A 17,113-nucleotide genomic window follows, 5' to 3' on the forward strand; every position below is an offset into this window, starting at 1 on the left:
CACGTGTGCCTCTGCCGTTCTCCAGCGCAGAGCCAACAATGAACAGCGGGCCAGATCGGAGTCTCCATCCACCAGGTAACATAAACCACCCATGAAATTAAACATCACCAGGAAACAGGGCTGCCTCGGATTACTACTGAGACAGTGCTGCCGCTGGGGAATCGGTGGGTGCGCCTGGTGCAGCTGCCCCCATCCGTACTGTGCAGCCACCCCCTATTCCTCGCACCCACCAGGGCTCTTCTGAAGAGCACACTTGGACAGCACAAAAGCTTCGTGTCCTTCTTCAGTATCAGCTCTTTCAGACCCACAAGATGCGCAGACATAACAGACAGCAGTGGGCTCTGTAAGAGCAAAACTCCAGAGGTGCACGAGGTAGCCAACAAAAGCAAAGGCTGAACACAACAGTCATGCAAGTTACACAGTATGCAACAACGTGAAAAACACTTGCAATCTGATACTAAGTTTTTTTAAAAAAAAGAATACAAAACTGGACATCATGTAAAACCTTGGGAAAAAAAGATACAGACATAAGGATTATTAGAGGAAAGAACGCAGCACTCTCATAGTATAATTTAAAAACACTACCACTGTCGAATTACGTACTTTATTAGTACAGAATTTACACTGAAAAACCTGCCCAGAGAAATCTAACAGGCCCATCTGAAGCACTAGAACAAGAGAACATGCCCTGGTGCTCTAGGGCCCCTTACAGGTGGCCAGGGAGAAACCAGTGAGGAATAAGCCCTGCCACTGGGCACACACATGCTGGTGGCTGGGGTGGACCCCAAGGAGCCCCAGTCTTCCTGCATCCAGGGGAGACTCCCACGCCTTGAAGTCTATGGGTTGGCTTGTCTGCTAGGGCTCCCATTCTATCTCCACACTGACACGAGGTCCTCCACAGGTTACAAAACCCAAGGTGGCCAAAAATGGTACCAGACCTGCAGTACCTGGGCCTGGCCTCCGTTCTGTCTGCTCCCCAAGGCACCTGCACAGCCCAGCAGGGGGCAGAGACTGGAACTGTGGGGTTGGGGGGGTGCCTCGGTTCATCTCCTGAGGGCACCTGTTGAGAACCGCATGCAGAGGAAGGAAGGAGAAAGAATCACCTCTTCAAAACAGCATCTCAGCCACCAGCTCCGCCGAGGCTCTGTCCATCTGGCCCCTAGCCCGCTCGAAGCACCTGCGGGCGAGCTGCTGCTGCCTGGCATCCTCGCCCACCATCAGCTCCCCGTAGAGGTAGACACCCATGGCCTGTGGGCAGAGCTACAGCGTCAGGGGAGTCTGTGTCACCCAGGCCCAGGCCCACAGTTCCCTGCTCCCCACAAACTGCTGCCTTAGGAAGCACGGAGACCCGTGAAGACAGCCAGAGGGCTGTATGTTTGCCATCTGCAGCTTCCAATATGGTTTCTTCCTGGTTCCTGTGAAAACCCCATGGGGTCCTTAGCAAGTGACTGCCGACAGACTGGCCATTGTCCTGTGTCAGAGGGATGCCTATGTCGGGAATGTCCCCACAGGGACCAGCAAGGAGAGCCCGGTGCCTGTCACAGGGACTCAGGGCTCCTTCCCAGGAAAATGTGTGCTAGGACTGGCTCAATCCCCTTCCTTCAGGCCACCCGTCACCCACTGGGGCGATAAAGACCACATGGCGCGGCAGGGACCACAGAATGTCTGTCCTTATGCCCACTCTGGCCATTTTCCTGCCACAGCCTCAACTACAGCGGACACTGGCTTTTCTGTTTGGAGAACAATGCTGTGAGGACTCACATCTGTACTTTTCCTATATTTTAAAAACAGCCAATCATGTTCTGCAAGACTGAAGGACCCTTTGGCTCTGTCTGCCTTGTTTTTCCAAGCTGAGTTATTCCAAGGGTCACATTCTTTTGGAGCAAAATTAAAAAAGAATTCAAAGGCAGCACAAGATAAAAACTCAGCAATCAGGGACCCCAAAGCGCCTCCCTGACAAAGTTCAGACCAGTGAGCCTCACATAGTGAAGAGCGAGGCGCTAGGCATACTTGGGTCACCGAGCCCAGCTCTCCTGCGCTCCTGTCCGCTACTCAGCCTCCTCTGACTCCACTGTGCAAATGTGACATTTCTGCGGCTGCAAAGTCATGCACTTTTCTCTGTGGGAATAACTAGCCCTACTCACTGGTTGCCCCCTGCCTGGGATGCTGTCAAAGGTCCTTTTGTTTGTCCCTGCCCCCTTCCTCCACCCCCACCAAGCTCCGCTCCATTCCGGCAGCCCACAGCCTTGGCAGGCAGCTCCTTCCAAGGCACACGCTGGTGGCAAAGTGTGCGGGGGTGACGGGGTACTGCATGTCACAGAGGGCACCCTGAGCGGAGACCCGCTGTGAAGAACAAGCACATCCCCAAATGCTGCTAACACACACTTCCAGTGGGCTCCAGGTCAAGCAGCCACTTCTGGGAAGGAAGTTCATGCAGGAAGGGGACGGAGCTCAGGGCTTGGCAGACTCTGGTCTGGCCTCTGCACTCGTGCTTACAGCAAGCCCTGGGGATGGCACCTGTACCCTGGCCTTGGCCCGAGAGGCTCTGGAGAGCTCCATGGGGGACTCGGCCAATGGGCCAGCAGTCCACGGGCAGCAAGCCCACGGGTGCATCTGCAGTGTGGAACTACTCACCCCTGCACAGGCATAGAGGGTAGGGACATCCACTCTGAAGAGCAACAGTGCCGAAGAGGTGCCTGAGGGAACCTCTTGGGAAGCTACAATGTTCTCAGAGAGATGCCAAGGACCCGGGTCTCTCTGGGAAGGGCACCAACAGGGACAGGCAGGGGCCAGCACTAAAGTGTCCTCACCTGGTCCTCCCAAAGAAACCGCTCCACGTGTCCGTACCCGCGCGTGTACTTGTGCTTGACAATGAGCTCACACCACCGGTGGCGCACCTTGGGGAGAAGGGAGAGAGTGGTAAGCACTGGGCCACCAGATCCCACAGCGTGAGCCTAAGAGAGAGGCCTCTGCAGCCACACGGCCCACAGTTGGTCTCTGACACGCTTCACTGTACATTTCTGTTTGGCTTCTTTTTAAAAGAGAACAAGTCCCTAGTGAGGCGGGTTCGCAGTCAACCCTCTCGGGGAAAAGAGGCATTTCAGCAGTGCTTCAGCATTTCAGACGCCACCAGGGATGTGCTGAGATGCAAGACTGGGCTGGGAACAAGGGCCATGTCCCAGGCTGGGCTCCCAGTAGCCTCATTTCCCACAGGGCACTGTCCCAGAGGCTCCTGTCACCACTCTGACCATTTCATTTCTGGTAATAGTGGTGGCTGATCCAACGAGGCTGATTATAACAATAAAAGCAGAAGGGGAAGATGCTGCTCTCTGATCTCCAAAGGAGCCAATGCGCCCGCTGACGGTTTGGGCAAGAAGCTGGTGCAGGATTCGGTCGACCTGGCAGCTCCCACTCCTGCTGCATGGATGCCCTCGAGCACAATGTACCAGAAGCACACGAGCTACAAGTAGAAGCCACAAGCCTGTGATGCCACTCACAAGCTGACACAGGAGGATTTCAAGTTCAAGCCCAGCCTAGGCAACTTAACAAGAATTTATCTCAGCAAACAGAAAAAAGGCTGGGGATACAGTGACGTATGCATAAAATCCTGAGTTCAATTCCCAGTCCGGAGAGTGGGCCGGGGCAGTGGCACACACCTGTCATCAATCCCAGCACCCTGGAGGCTACAGGAGGAGAATCATAAGTTTGATCCTAGCCTTCGCTACACAGTGAGGTGCTCTCAAAAACTTAAATAAATGATGCATCTGACTGAGGTGTACCTGCCTGGATTTGCTAAAAGCCCTACCCTTTCTCCAAATCTAGACAGTGTGGGTGTCCTTCGGGAGGCAGTCACCAGGGACAAGGGCGCCCCCTGCAGGCAAAGCCAGGCATCTCATGCTGCAGGCCTGTTCACAAAGAAACTGAGGGACTCTGGCTCACACCCGTGCCAGGCTCTCATTTCCACCCAGCAAGCAGCCTGCTACCCCTACTCCAATACAGCTTCAACCTGGCACACACCGGGGGGGGGGGGGCACGATTTTTAAAAGCCTCCCACACACGCCCTGTTTTTACAGCCTTCGAAGAGGGAGATGCTTTGTAGTGACCCATTTGCAGCAATCAAAAAGAAGAAAATGGAGGCAATTTCAACATTTTGGCTAAGGCCCTTGCGAACTGTATCACTATCTACCTACCTGCTTGGATTTTTTCCTCCAATCTGTTGTAAGTAGATTCAGTGTGAATACTTACGAATGAATGAATGAAATAATCTTTGCAAAGAACCTTTCCCTGGGGAAGCAGGCCAGGAGCCTGGGAAGGGCGGTGTGGATCACTAGCGCAGCCCTGAGGGAGTCTCAAGAGATTCAGGACAAGGAGCCCACAGCCTTGGACACCATGGCAAGAGGACGCTAGTCCCAGCTGTGCATCCTCCCATGCTCACTCAACCACACATCCAACAACAGATCATACAACGGAAGAGCAGCCCCCGAGACTCCGCCGTAGAGAGAATGGGTGAGCAGAGCTCCCGGCTGCAGGATGCCACTGGAGCGGCGCCGTGTGCCGTCCAAGGCTCAGGTTCACTCAGCCACGTGCAGGCAGGAGGAACCTTGCGCCCACTGACGCCTCCCCTGCCCAGCCACCCCCGGAACCCAGAGCCGCCACAGCCTGGAGGGACAGGCAGAGGGCATGGCTGGCTCCCTGACCCCTGCTGCTGGCTCAGGACACAGCCACCTCGTCGGTGTGCGACGGGGAAAGGCGGTCAGCTTTCAGGCTCTCCCTCGGCCTGCCCATGCTGCAGCCTGCTGTCCCCTTATGATATGCCAGGGCAGGGAACCAGGGAACCATTAGATTCTGAGAATGAAGGCTTCTGCCTGTGTCCTTCCTTCTGCGCTTTCCCTCATCTTATTTACACACAGAAACAAAGCCTAAACCCGGGCCCACCTCAGAGGACAGGCAGGCGGGGCAGCCAGGCCATGCTGGGATGAAGGCCCAGGCAACGGCCACATGAAAGCAACTCTGACCACCATGAGGCCAGCATTTCCGCTTCCACCATCAGAGGTAGAGGACTGTTGGGACTAATAAGAGACCCAGTCTTCAGACCCCTGCCGGGAAACAGCACCAGGAAGGACAGGGCTACGCCCACCAGGCGCCTCCAAGGGTAGCAGGCAACAAGAAGCCTTTCACCTGAGCGCAGACCACACTGCGGTGCGTCAGGACAGGATGTGTAACGGACATCACCAAGATGCTGCAAGGAACAGGGCAGTTCCCGCTAGTGCCTGGCTTTTTACTTCACATTTCTCTGAGTAACAAAACCCTCATTCCCTCCTCCACCCCGTCAAGGGTCAGCATCTTACACAGCCGCCTGTCACCACCCAGGCCTGGAAGGCGTCTGTCTCAGCTACTCCCAGCACTACTTCCAGAGCAGATGAGCATGTGACTCTCACCGCCTCGCTGCTCGGACCGTGCTGGACCACATGGCACAAAAGGGAAGCCCCACCGACGGGCAGCCCGAGCCTCACCATGCTCGGAAGCAGGTCCCCGGGAAGAAAGCTCTCTGTTCCACACTGCTGCACTTGCTTGGCCAGTATCTGAAGAAGGGGCACCACTGTGTGCCATGGGTAGCCTCAAACTCCTGGGTTCAAGTGATCCTCCCGTCTCAGTCTCCAAAGTAGCTGGGGCACAGCTGGTGCCATGATGTCTGGCATTTGTTGCTCCTTATTTTAAGTTAATTAATGGGGACAGTGGTCACCTTGACTTGTTTAAAACAGTCAGCTGGATTCAAAATAAACACAGGGACATGGCATACATCTGTGACAGTATGTGGCATTGGCATTCCACAGTGGGTCTTTTCCTGCCACAAATCCCACTCCGCCACGTTGGGGATAGCTCGTCCTCATCTGCAGGAGTGGGAGTTTACTTCTGGGGTACAAAGGCCACGTCCCTGGGTTGCCCCTTTGCAGCCATGCTACGTGGACACAGAATGCTAGAGGTCGCCACCTACTCCACAAGCCAGGAGGGGAAGCCAGGCTGGAAGTGCCCAGGGCAGCAGCTCCAGACACCTGCTGCTGAGGACTCCGGGAGCTGTCCCACACAGCACCCTCTTCCCACTCTACCCCTTCTTCTCCTCCTTCCCCCGACAGGAGCCACAATGCCACTCCGATCACCGATCACCGTGAAGGGTGTGACGAAGGGTGTGGCTTTTCCAGATCGCAGACTCCCAGGGGAGACCACAGAGCCTGGGAGTCAGCAGGGCGGGGAGGGGAGGGGACCGCCCAGTCAGCCTGAGGCCAACTGATAGGCCCACGACTCCAAGCCCCAGGTCCACTCCTGTATCCCTCTTCACGCTGCAGTCCTCTCCTACATTCACACACACAGTGCTGTAGCGAGGTGACCTCCCACCCCAACCCTCCTGTGAGGGCAGCCACTGTCCCTGCTTCACTAAGGACATACATGAGGGCAGGTGCACAAGCTCTCAACCCCAGCCGGACAGGGAATGATGTCTCAACTCCCCGTTCCCAAGAGTGGCGACAGAGTCCTAACCCTTGCAACCACCACTGCCGCAGGCAGACCCCCACTGACCACGGTGCCTATGGAAGCGGCTCGCACTCGCCAAGCTCCATTCTCAGTGTGGACAGTGCAGCAGTCAGCGCGCTCCTGAGTCCTGTCCCTGCACCAGGACCAGGCTCGTTCTCTGACCATCTCTGGAAGAAAGGGCCAGGAACAGGGGACACGGTCACTACCATGGGCACGGAGGTCCGGGGGAGCGTGGAGCTCTGGACAGGGGCCCACCGGCAGTGGCAGTGGCAGATGACACTTCAGGGCAGCTGCAACATTTTCTCTTGAGTGAGGCAGAACCTCGCACCACACTGCTCATTAACTGAACGTGTCCTTTCAGGCTTTTCTCTATTTTGAAATTTTTTTCTAGTTAACTTGTTGGATGTTTTTGAATATAAGGAAATCAGCTTGATTAAATAACATTTCCTACAGTGTGTTAATCTTGTAGAGTTTGTTTGGTGTGGCTGCTGAATTATTTTTTCTGCCTGTGAATTGTCCGAATTGTTCCTTTAGTCTTCATACTCCCTGGGTATACACAACTGGGCCACCCCGCACATTTTAACCGAGTGTCACTGGACTTCAACTGTCACTGGAAATCATAGTAACAGTAATCAAAATGCATCGAGTCACACCAAACTTACGCTAGGAATCTGCAGGATGTCTAGAGCAGCAGTCACCCCCGTGGTCAGGATGATCTATGATGCAGCAGAAGGGGTGCAAGGGTGGCAAGCTAGGAGCGAGGGAGGAAGCCCAAGCACAACCCACGGGGCCCTGAGAAGTGAGCAGAGGCAGAGCTGCTCACTCCCGCACGGAGAACGGGGCCACTTGGGCAGCAGCTGCTCCTTGCTGCACCCCGGGGCCCCTGGACCTGCCAGATGCTGCTTCGGGTTGCCATGTCCCAGTGACATGGCCAGGGTCTAGGGGGCTCCGTGGTGCGCACGAATCTGGCTCGGGATGCTACCTACACCATTATGACAGGCAAGCGTCCACCATGGAATACTTCAAACAGCAAAATCAACCTGAAATCTGCCTTCTCGAAGATTCCCTTCAGGACGTGGGTGGCTGCTTTCCTTCAGTGCACGGTGCTACTTACACCACTGGAAAGGGACTGAGCATGCCTGCAGTGTTCAGAGCCTGCGCAAGGCCTGCCAGGTGCTCTGCGGCAGTGTTCAACACCCAGGATTTCTCTGGGGCAGATGCAGACAGGAGGGCCTTGGGCTCTGGGCTGGAAAAGGTGAAGAGCGGGCAGCAGAAGCCATCCCTGTGGACCCACATCTCACCCTCAAGTAATCCCGGTCACCCACCAGGGGCTGGCCAGCAGACCTCAGCATGCAACAGGCAAGGGTGAAAAGACTTCTGCATGAAGCACACCCTGGCTCTGGCTTCAAGCCCAGCAGCATCTTAATTCCAAGCACACTTGTGGCTGCCAGTGATGAGACAGGAATGGCACGGGAACAGAGGGGTGTCCAGTACCATCACACGCATGCTTAGCAGTGTGTGTTTCCATGCCCAGGTCTAAGTACACACGTGGGTGCAAACTCTGCAAGCTAAGGGTTATTTCCCTCACTATCTGCAACGCCCTAGTTTTGTCTTCCTTGTTTTCAAAGTGCCAGCTGCCAACCTACTAAACACATTTTCTGACCATGGGTCCAGCTTGGCCTGCATGGTGAAAGCCCACCAGCTCTGGCTCTCCAGGACCTGCACTCTGGGCTGCCCCCGGGCTGGACACACAGGAAGTGCCCATGGCCTCAGCTCTGCTCTGGCTTGCTCTTTTACTTTGGTGCCCTATTACTCACTGATCCATACGAACTCCAAGGAGATGTCTGGTACCCAGTGAGGTGACAGGCAGTGTCAATGAGACAAGCAGGGGCTGTGACTGTGCCATGGTCAGGAGGCTCCAAGGGGTGCAAGGGAGGCTGGGAATCACCTAGTGAGGCGGCACCTGGGCTGAGCCTGAGGTTCCTGGCACAGGAGGGGCAGGCCGAGGCCTTGGGCAGGGTGGAAACTTCACTAATCATTTGTTGTGCCAGGCTCCCTGCATTGGCCCAGCTGATAGTCATTACCACCCCCACCAAGGCCTCGTGGCTGGAGACCCTAAAACAGGAGCTGCCCTCTGATCTCCAGCAGGGGTATCCACAGTGCTGCCTCGCTAGAGGCTGTCTACAGCCCTAAGCCAGACTGAGTCCAGACACAGTCATAGCCCGGCAGGCACCCTGCAAAGAACAACCTTTGTCAGGATACGTTCCTCCCTTGCGCCCATTTCCTCTGGAAACAGAAAAGCGACAAAACAAAAGCCCGTACCCCACCTTTGCTCAACCCAAGACGGATCCATGTGCTGGAACCAGGAGCCATTAAACTCCGCAACAGCAGTGAACAATTTTTTCTAATAAGGGCCCTTAGGCCCTAGACAGCAGAGAGGAAAGCGAGTCTTTGGATAAACATTACTTACAAAGACAGGCAGGGCTGCACCTGGGCTGCACCGACCTGGGCTGAGATCAGAAAGTTGCCCAGGCTGGTCTTGAAATCGTGGTCCTCCTGCCTCAGCCTCCTCAGGCTGCTGTGATTACAGGCCTGAACCACCACATCTAACTTACTTAGTGCCTTAGAGACTTTCTTTTTTTTTTTTTGTCTTTTTCCTTTTTATCGGTACCGGGGATAGAACTCATGACTGCCTGCTTGCAAGGCAGGCGCTTATGCCGCTGAGCTAAATCTCCAGCCCCGAGACTTTCTAAAGTGGTCTTCAAACCTTCCTATAGTACAGTCCTTCTCATGAAGTCTCACCAGGAACCCCAGTGCATAAAGACCAATTTAAATCTTCAAATTGATTTCCTGATGCCTCCAGGAAGCAAAGGTCATCCTCAGGGTCCGGCCTTGTACCAGGAGGGCTGCGGCCTGGCCGCAGGGAAGAGACGGCTGTTTCGACACTAGATGGCACGGCCATGGCCCCGCCAAATGTAGCCTGCTTCAGTGGCCTGCCTTGTCCTGGCTGCTGACTGGTGGCATGGCATCTGCTGCTGCCCATGATCCCAAATGGCACCGACAGTCACTGAAGTGTCATCTCTGCTGTCATGTAGGCCGGGGAGCAGCACACAGCACATGGTGAGCGCTGGGCGTGTGCTTCCCGAAGGTTGTGGCCCTTCTGCAAGCCTGGAATGCTCTTGGGTACGCTGAAATTATAATGCACAGTTGGAACCTATAAAATGCTCTAAAGAACGCCACCCACCCTATTTATGACAGGAAGCATCCCCTTTCTTTCCAGTTCTTTTGATTTTGAAGTTTACTGCTGAGGGGAAAAACTCTGTCCCGGGAACACTGTCTGGGGAGCCCAGTAAACCTCATTTAGGGTTCCATTTGTATCTGTAAACAGAAAGACGAGGCCGCATGGCTTTGGGAAGTCAGTGAGGCTGCACTGCAATAAACAACCCTGCTTTCTCAATTTGTGTCCTTAAATTTGGTTTACTCAGCTTTAAAGTTAAGTTTCCTGCTGTGAAGCGGGACAGCGGGGTGGAGTGGCCACGGGCAGATGCCATTCCCAGGCCCCCGCAGCTGGGTGCGTCCACCCGGGGGTCCCCGTGAGGAAGGCCAGGGCACATCTGCCGCCGCTCCCACCAGGCCCACGGGCATCTCTGCGCTGATTTCACAGTCCACTCTCCCCGGCTGCTCCTCACTCCCACAGGGCCATGACCCGAGCGCTATCTGAGAGCAGAGGGCCTGAAACACTGCTTTGCTCCAGGCTTTGAGGTCAGCGGAGGGGGTAACTTGGCAGGCCAAGGGCCACCGAGGCTCCACTGTGCCTGTGCCCTCTCCCACGGGAGCCTGAACCAGGAAGGAGAGCTGCAGCAGCTCAGGACGGGTCACCCTCATTGCCAGGGCCACTGCACTTGACGTGCACACAGAGGACGTGGTGAGGGCGAGAGTGCCCACCAATGACCAAGCAAGCATCAGTGCTTCACTTGGGTTGGCGCAGGCAGACCCTTGCCCTAGACAAATGTTCTTGTATAACCACGGCTATTAAGGCCCAAACCGGGAACTCAGAGGCCAGTGGGGTCTGCATGGCCCACTTCCTCCTGCCACGCCCACTTACTGGCTGGCGTGCCATGCAATCCTGAAACCAGGAAACACCTTCCCCTTTCTTTGTGACAGTATATGTGGCCACTGCCCAAAATAGGACCTCTGTGTCACCAGAGGTAGACTGTGCTTGAAGGCCTCACCGGGTCTGTAGAAGGGCACACTGCCCACCCCACAGGACACATACTCCTGGGTTAGGTCACTCCCACCACCTGGTGCCAGACCAGAGACCCTGGGGCAGTCACCCTCCCACGTTGTGCACTGCATACTGAGGGCAAAGTGAAAGGACAGACGTGGCCCTGCTGCCTGGAGCTCGGCAGAGTCAGAGACCAACCCAGCAAGATGCACATGTAGGTGGCGAGTGCCAAGGGAGGCCATGGGAGACCCGATGCCGTGAGCTGTGGGGTGGGTGACCCTGTGGACAGCTGTGGATGGAGCTCCAGGGTCTGTCACTGACCCGTGTCCAAAAACTACAGAGCAGGAACACGTGGGCTAAGGAACAGTTTGCTTTCGTAAACAGTTTCAAATACAGCTGGGGGCACCCTAAGCTCTGAACTATAGGAGCTAAACTGCAAACTCTTAGAAAGAAACAGGCATGGAATCCCCACTGTGTCGGGTCAGGCGACAGTTTCTTACATTTGGCACCGAAAGCACAAGCAGCAAGACAGAAAATGGATAAACTGGACTTCACAAGTCAGAACTTTTGCTCTTCAAAGAACATCATCAAGAAAATGAAAAGATAACACCAAGGATGCTTTTGCAAATTATATTTGATGAAGGATTTTTATCCAGACTATATACAGTACTTTTAACTCAGTAGTTTTTTTTTTTAATGAGGCAATTTTCAAAGGAGCCAAAGGCTGTCTAGCTAGTTCTCCAAGTAAGATGCACAGATGGTCCCCAAGGAAAGGGCGCCATACTAACAGCCAACAAGGAAGGGCAGTGAAAACGGAATGAGACGCCATCCCGTAGCTACTGAGATGCCTGAAATGATACACAGCAAGGGCGGAAAGACCAGAACCCCGAGTACTGCTGGGGAGAAGGCAGAACGAGCAGCACCTTGGGAAGAGCTCAGCAGCTCTCATGAACCGGAGTTCAAGGAATGCGTCTACACAAGAACCTGTACACAACTGTTAACACAGCAGTATTCGTACTAAAGAGTACAAAAACCCGAGTGTCCACTGGGTGATAAACAGATACACCAGTGCAGTGCATCCAGGACAATGAAAATATTTCAAAACAAAAAGGGTAAAGGAGCTGAGGGTAGAGCTCAGTGATAGGGATTCGAAGCCCAACACAAAAATAACAACAGAAAAGCCCAGCGGAAGACCAACGTGCGCTCCAAACGTGGCTGGTCCCTGGGACACCAGGCTACAGGGGATGTGGGACCCAGGCTGCTGGTGACTCTGCTGAGTGACACATGGAGACAGAGAGCCAGTGCCTGCTCAGGACTGGTGGTGGGGGAGGTAGGGACGCCAGCTAAGGCGAGCTGGGTTTCCTTATGGGATGACGAAAACGCTCTACGACCGGCTGTGGTGATGGTTGTGCAACTCTGAATACACATAGAGCCACTGAACCGTGCGCGTGGAATGGGTGAATTACATGGTGTTCGTGAATTCCATTTTCAAAAACATCTTTACAAACAATCGCCATCATCAGCCTTTGGATGAGCCATAGCCAAGCCAAGCTGGGGCAGGAGAAGCTGCCTGGGTCCCCAGGGCGGAGCAGCAGGGAAAGTCTCAGGAACGCGCAGCCAACTACTGGCCGGTCTCCTGTGCTTGGGGACTTCCCATGCTCCACCTGACAACTGCTTCCACCCACAGACAGGTAAGACCAGCTGGCCTGAGGAACACGGTGCCACATGGTCTGAGGTTGTGGCAAGAGGGATGTGCAAAGTGCATAGCCTAAAGACCCTGTTTTGGCACCACCTCCATGTTTAGACCATGTGTTCCCGTCTTGGTTCCATACCCTGCCAAATGAACAAAACACTAGGGTCAGCAGCCCCTGGGCACTGCCCACAGGCACAGGCAGAGCTCACCTTCCATCCACACTGTGCAGGACCCACAGCCTGAGGCCCCCCAGCGTGCTGGGCACTCCAAGGCTGCTTCACAGGGCACAGAGGTGCACGGGAAGACGCCTTCCATCTGCATATTGTCTCAGCCACTTTCCCCTCTCTGGGACACAATACCTGACGAAAGTAGAAGAGGGTTGCTCAGCTCACAGTTTTAATCCAGAGGCAGCTGGCTCCGAGGCAGGACAGCAAGGCAGAGGAGCAGAGCGAAGGTTTCCTCACGGGGGCCAGGTAACGGAGAGAGAGAGGGATGGATGGGGAGACACTTCCAGGTCTCTGACCACGACTCCTCCTAACAGCCAGCCAGCCACCCTGCTGCCATAATCCAGCCACCTTCCAAACGCAGGCGGCTCTGGGGAATCATTTCAGATCCGAACTGTTAAAAATACGATTCACCTTACGAATATGAAAGGACACACAGTGTTTGAAGTTAATTGTGAAGATTTTTGGTGTGGATCACAGAACAAAACCCTACTACAAAAATACATAAACTAACAAACCTAGAAGCACCGATAAAACTCCAGGTCTTGATTTCTCTAGAGGCCTTTAGAAATAAAGTGACCTAAAGATGTAGCTGGTTTCTTGGGTACACCAGAAGAAAATAGGGCAACTTCTACTTAGACCCCAAGAATCCCAAATTTTTGAAGAACTCTTTACAGTGGAGGGGGGGGGGGCGTACCTACAAGAATAGCAAGAACAGACGATACCCTTAAATCTTCAGCTATCTATAAAACTGAACCAGCTGCTAAATACATAGGAAGAAGCAAGCAGTGGAAACATTAAGTGGCCGATAACAAGAACAGAAACTTTTCTAATAGTCTGGTGGACTAGATTAGAAGCACATTTACAAAGTTCTTGTAATCCCAGAACTCAGAAGGCTGAGACAGGAGGACCACTGCAAGTTCGAGGCCAACCTTCCACTCTACATAGTGAGCTCAAGCTGGCCTGAACAACATAGTAAGACCTTGTCTCAAAAAGACAAAAAAAGGAAAGAAAAGCAGGTTTGTTGCCTGTGGCTTTTTCCATCCTCATCCATTTAACCCTGACCCATCCAAAGCAGGCTGTAGGAATTCATGGCTAATAACTCGCAGTCCCTATCCTCAGAAATAACCAGATAGTAGTAATCTAAAAAGTTTACGCTTGTTTAAAAAGATACAGCTTAAAGCAGACACCCCAGGCCTTCCTTTTCATCTGCACGGCCTGGCCTTTAGCACTTGGAAAAGAATCACAGTGCCAGCATCCTCCCAGCTTCAGAGACTGGCGAAGCCTGAAGCACAGACTCAGCAGCATTTGGCCCCTCGATCCGAAACCCGAGCTGGGCCAACCCTTTGTACCTGTGACTCTGAGTGACAAATGGCCTGGGCCTGTGTCTGTGAGCTGACTTGCCCCTGAGGAGCCCCCCACCCTGTGAGACCTGCCCCATTTCATCCCGGAAGAACACTTCGCTAATTGCCACTCAACTTTCCGCCCTCCACAATGGTCTCCTTTTCATGTTCAGCCTGAAAACCTGCCTTGTGGGGTTCCGTTCCATGATGGTGCCTCCTGACAATGCTGGGTGATGACCCAGTGAGCTGGCAGGCTGGGTAATGAGGCCCCTGGGGCACCTGCAGAGCAAGGGGGAGAGGAAGCAGGCACCAGCTGCGGGCCTCCGAGCACTGCACTGTTCCTGCTCAGAAGCCTAGGTGACCCAGGACAGTCCCCAAGAGAGAAGCCTTGGTCCCACACCCAGGACTGCAGCAGGGGAGGCACAGCAGGGGCCTGAGCCCACGCACCCTGGGATCACAGGGCCTGAGCCACTGTTCTTGCCTCATTCAGTATGTCCGTGGATTCTGTGCAAGGGGTGACGGGACCGGAGCCCAGGCTAGCACCCTGCATTCCATCATCAAGCACCCTGAAACGGCTGGAGCACCCGAAGAAAGCACATCTGGCCTTTCCTCCAACCACTGTGCAAGGAACCAAAACAGAAATGTCCTATGTGTGACCAGACTAGGACAAGAGTAAGAAGAGGAGAGCCAGGAGCTGAGACTCTCTGGAGCACCCCAAGTCTCCGAGAGAGGGCACAGGGTCTCTGCGTTCAAAGGCATAAGCAGGATCATGCCCAGCACTCAGTTCAAGAACTGCCCACCTCCTCTCAATAGGCCAAGAGTGGCCAAGTGGTCGGTTCTCAGAAACAATGCTTGTGGCCCAGATGCAACTCCAGAGTGAGCCTCACGGCTCAGGGACCAGCACCTGCGGGGGTGCAGCCTCCACCTCCGCCCCTCAGGTCCTGCTATAAGAGAGCTCCCCTGCCTGCCTCGGAAAACTGGGGACCGAGTGGGCAGGGACCCAGGGCACAAGGCCCGCCAAGGCTGTGTGGCTGGCAGAGAGTTTGCCTAGCCGCAGTTGACCTTGAAAGTGACTTCAGAGGACTCTACGGACGCTGGCAGAGGCTTGTGGCAGAACAGGTTGGTCTTTTCTTACCAACCTGTGACTCACTGCTGCTACTCTAAATGGCACTGCCTTTTCTTCCAAGCAAAAGCCTATTTTCACCTCTCCCAAGGTGACATACCCTGGGACCTCAGGAGGAAAGAGAGCAGGCTTGGGGCCACCTCTAAACATTGTCAGCCATCTTTCCCATCACCCCACTCTGTACTGCAGCCAACTTTCACTAATCATTTAAAACAAGGTTTTGAAAACTATCCCTTGAGCCAGCCCCTGTCTTAAAGCACTGGTTCCTAACCAGAGTACTTCTGCTGGGGACACTGGGCCGCACTTGGGGACAGGCGGCGTGAGGGCCACATTGGGGGAAAAGAAAGGAGTGGCTACTGGCACCTCATGGACAGAAGCCAGGGATGCTAACATCCCACAATGCCAAGCACAGTCTCCTGCTAAAAAGAAAGTACCCACCATCCGGTCCAAGCACAACATCAGAGGTGCTTGGGCTGGAAATGCCTCATTTACAGCAGGCCTGCCCCTACCCCAGTAAAACCAGATCCCACTGAACCAGGGGCCAGGTGGCTTGGTAATGAATCATGAAGAACCCAACAGGACAGCTGTGTGGCCTCTAAGTAATGAGAGTGCCAGAATTCACCTCTAGAAACTGAGCCCCGCATCTGCTTAGTAGTCACTGAGTTCTCTTGTCTTAAGCCATTCACACTCCTATGAAAATAGTCAAGGCTTCATTTCATTTTGAGGAAATGAAGACTCAGCATCCCTAACCCCAAATTCCCCAGAGTTGGTGAAAACCCAAAACCACTCTACCTAGCATTTTTCAAACTGCAGGCTATGAACCATTAGCAGATCATAAAATTAACTTAATATATGACATACATTTTTAATAGAAAATGAAGAAAGACAAAACAGAAAATGGAGTAAAGACAGTTTCATGATGTTTTCCCAGTTGGCTGTGATATAAAACAAACCCCCAAAAGCTACTGCTATGGTCACAGCACTGCCCTGTTGATGAATACAATGAAGCCATGGAGAGAGGATGACCTGGCTGGGGCCCCCACTGGGCTGGGGCCCTGGACTTCAACACAGCTCACTGCTGAGTCTCGGCCTCAGCCAGCAGCAGATCCTGGGCCTGCAGGTTCAAGAGTTATCGAAAAATGAAGTCCACATACCCCGAGTGAGTAGGGGCCCTCCCTTCCCTCCACAGGTGGCCAGCCCGGTGACCACACCCACACTGCGCAAGTGGCACCCACACTTTTTTGCTCCATCTAATCCAGAAGGGCCCTGCTTTACAACCAACAGGATTTCTCCCACCTCTGTGAGGAGACAGATGAGAGTGCTGATGACCTTTCGCACAAATTAATTTTCTGGCAAAAGCACAGCCACTGAAACATCAGAGCAGGCCTCAGCCACCGAAGCCAGGTGAGACGCGAGTCATGGCTTTCTAACTTCAGAAAGGAGGAGGCTGGGAGAGGCTGCTGCCAGAGGCGAGCCCTGGTCTGCCATGCTCCATTATGGTCCGCAGCAGGAAAGCTGTATGAAGGTCCGCTGTGAGGTTCGTGGGCAGAGGACATCACAGAGCCAGTTCCGGGATCCTCACCTCACTACGGTGGCAGCTGCGATCCAGCTGACGCGATCTGCCAAAGCAGACAGGGATTCACTATTCCAAAGGGATCTTCAAAACCACTTTTGGTTCCCCAATCAGTGGTCACATATATTTTTAAATGTTAAGGCTCTTTCTTTGAGCTACACTCAGGGACTGCAAAGTGCTTCTATGGACTGAATTTTCCTTCAGTTCATTCTCCTACCTGGTTGAGGGAGCCAGGTACAAGGCTGGCAGCTCTGTGACCTGACAAGTAAGAGGTAGCGGACTCCAACTGGCACTTTACCCTTCAGGCAGAGAAATGCAAAGGTGCCCTGGCCATGCCCCATCCAGCAGAGGGAGCTGATTAGAGTGGCCAGCCAAGGCATGAGGCGGCCTATGGCACTGTGTCA

The 17,113-nt window shown here is 54.0% G+C and overlaps 1 protein-coding gene across 16 annotated transcripts in view; it reads right to left on the bottom strand.

Moving 5' to 3' along the window:
* Window positions 1-17,113, bottom strand: part of Aopep (aminopeptidase O (putative)) — a 383,307-nt gene that overhangs the window by 30,004 nt on the left and 336,190 nt on the right. For 9 of the 16 annotated variants that reach the window (XR_010040447.1, XR_010040448.1, XM_063229045.1 and 6 more), the window contains 2 exons: window positions 2,811-2,897; window positions 1,104-1,248 (listed from right to left, as the gene is read on the bottom strand). The exons of 3 other annotated variants lie outside the window; for them this stretch is intronic. Coding sequence is in view for 9 of the 13 variants with exons in the window: in XM_063229045.1 (XP_063085115.1) it covers window positions 1,108-1,248; window positions 2,811-2,897 (228 nt within the window). In the remaining 4 variants the exon portion in view is untranslated. Of the gene's footprint in view, window positions 1-1,103; window positions 1,249-2,810; window positions 2,898-6,934; window positions 16,756-17,113 lie in introns of those variants that run through there. 4 more of the 16 variants (XR_010040450.1, XM_063229044.1, XM_063229047.1 and 1 more) reach the window with 2 other exon arrangements.

The sequence above is a fragment of the Cavia porcellus genome, unplaced genomic scaffold (assembly GCF_034190915.1).
Source record: "Cavia porcellus strain 051 isolate PalLab524CR breed Dunkin Hartley unplaced genomic scaffold, mCavPor4.1 scaffold_17, whole genome shotgun sequence".
Lineage (NCBI taxonomy): Eukaryota > Metazoa > Chordata > Mammalia > Rodentia > Caviidae > Cavia > Cavia porcellus.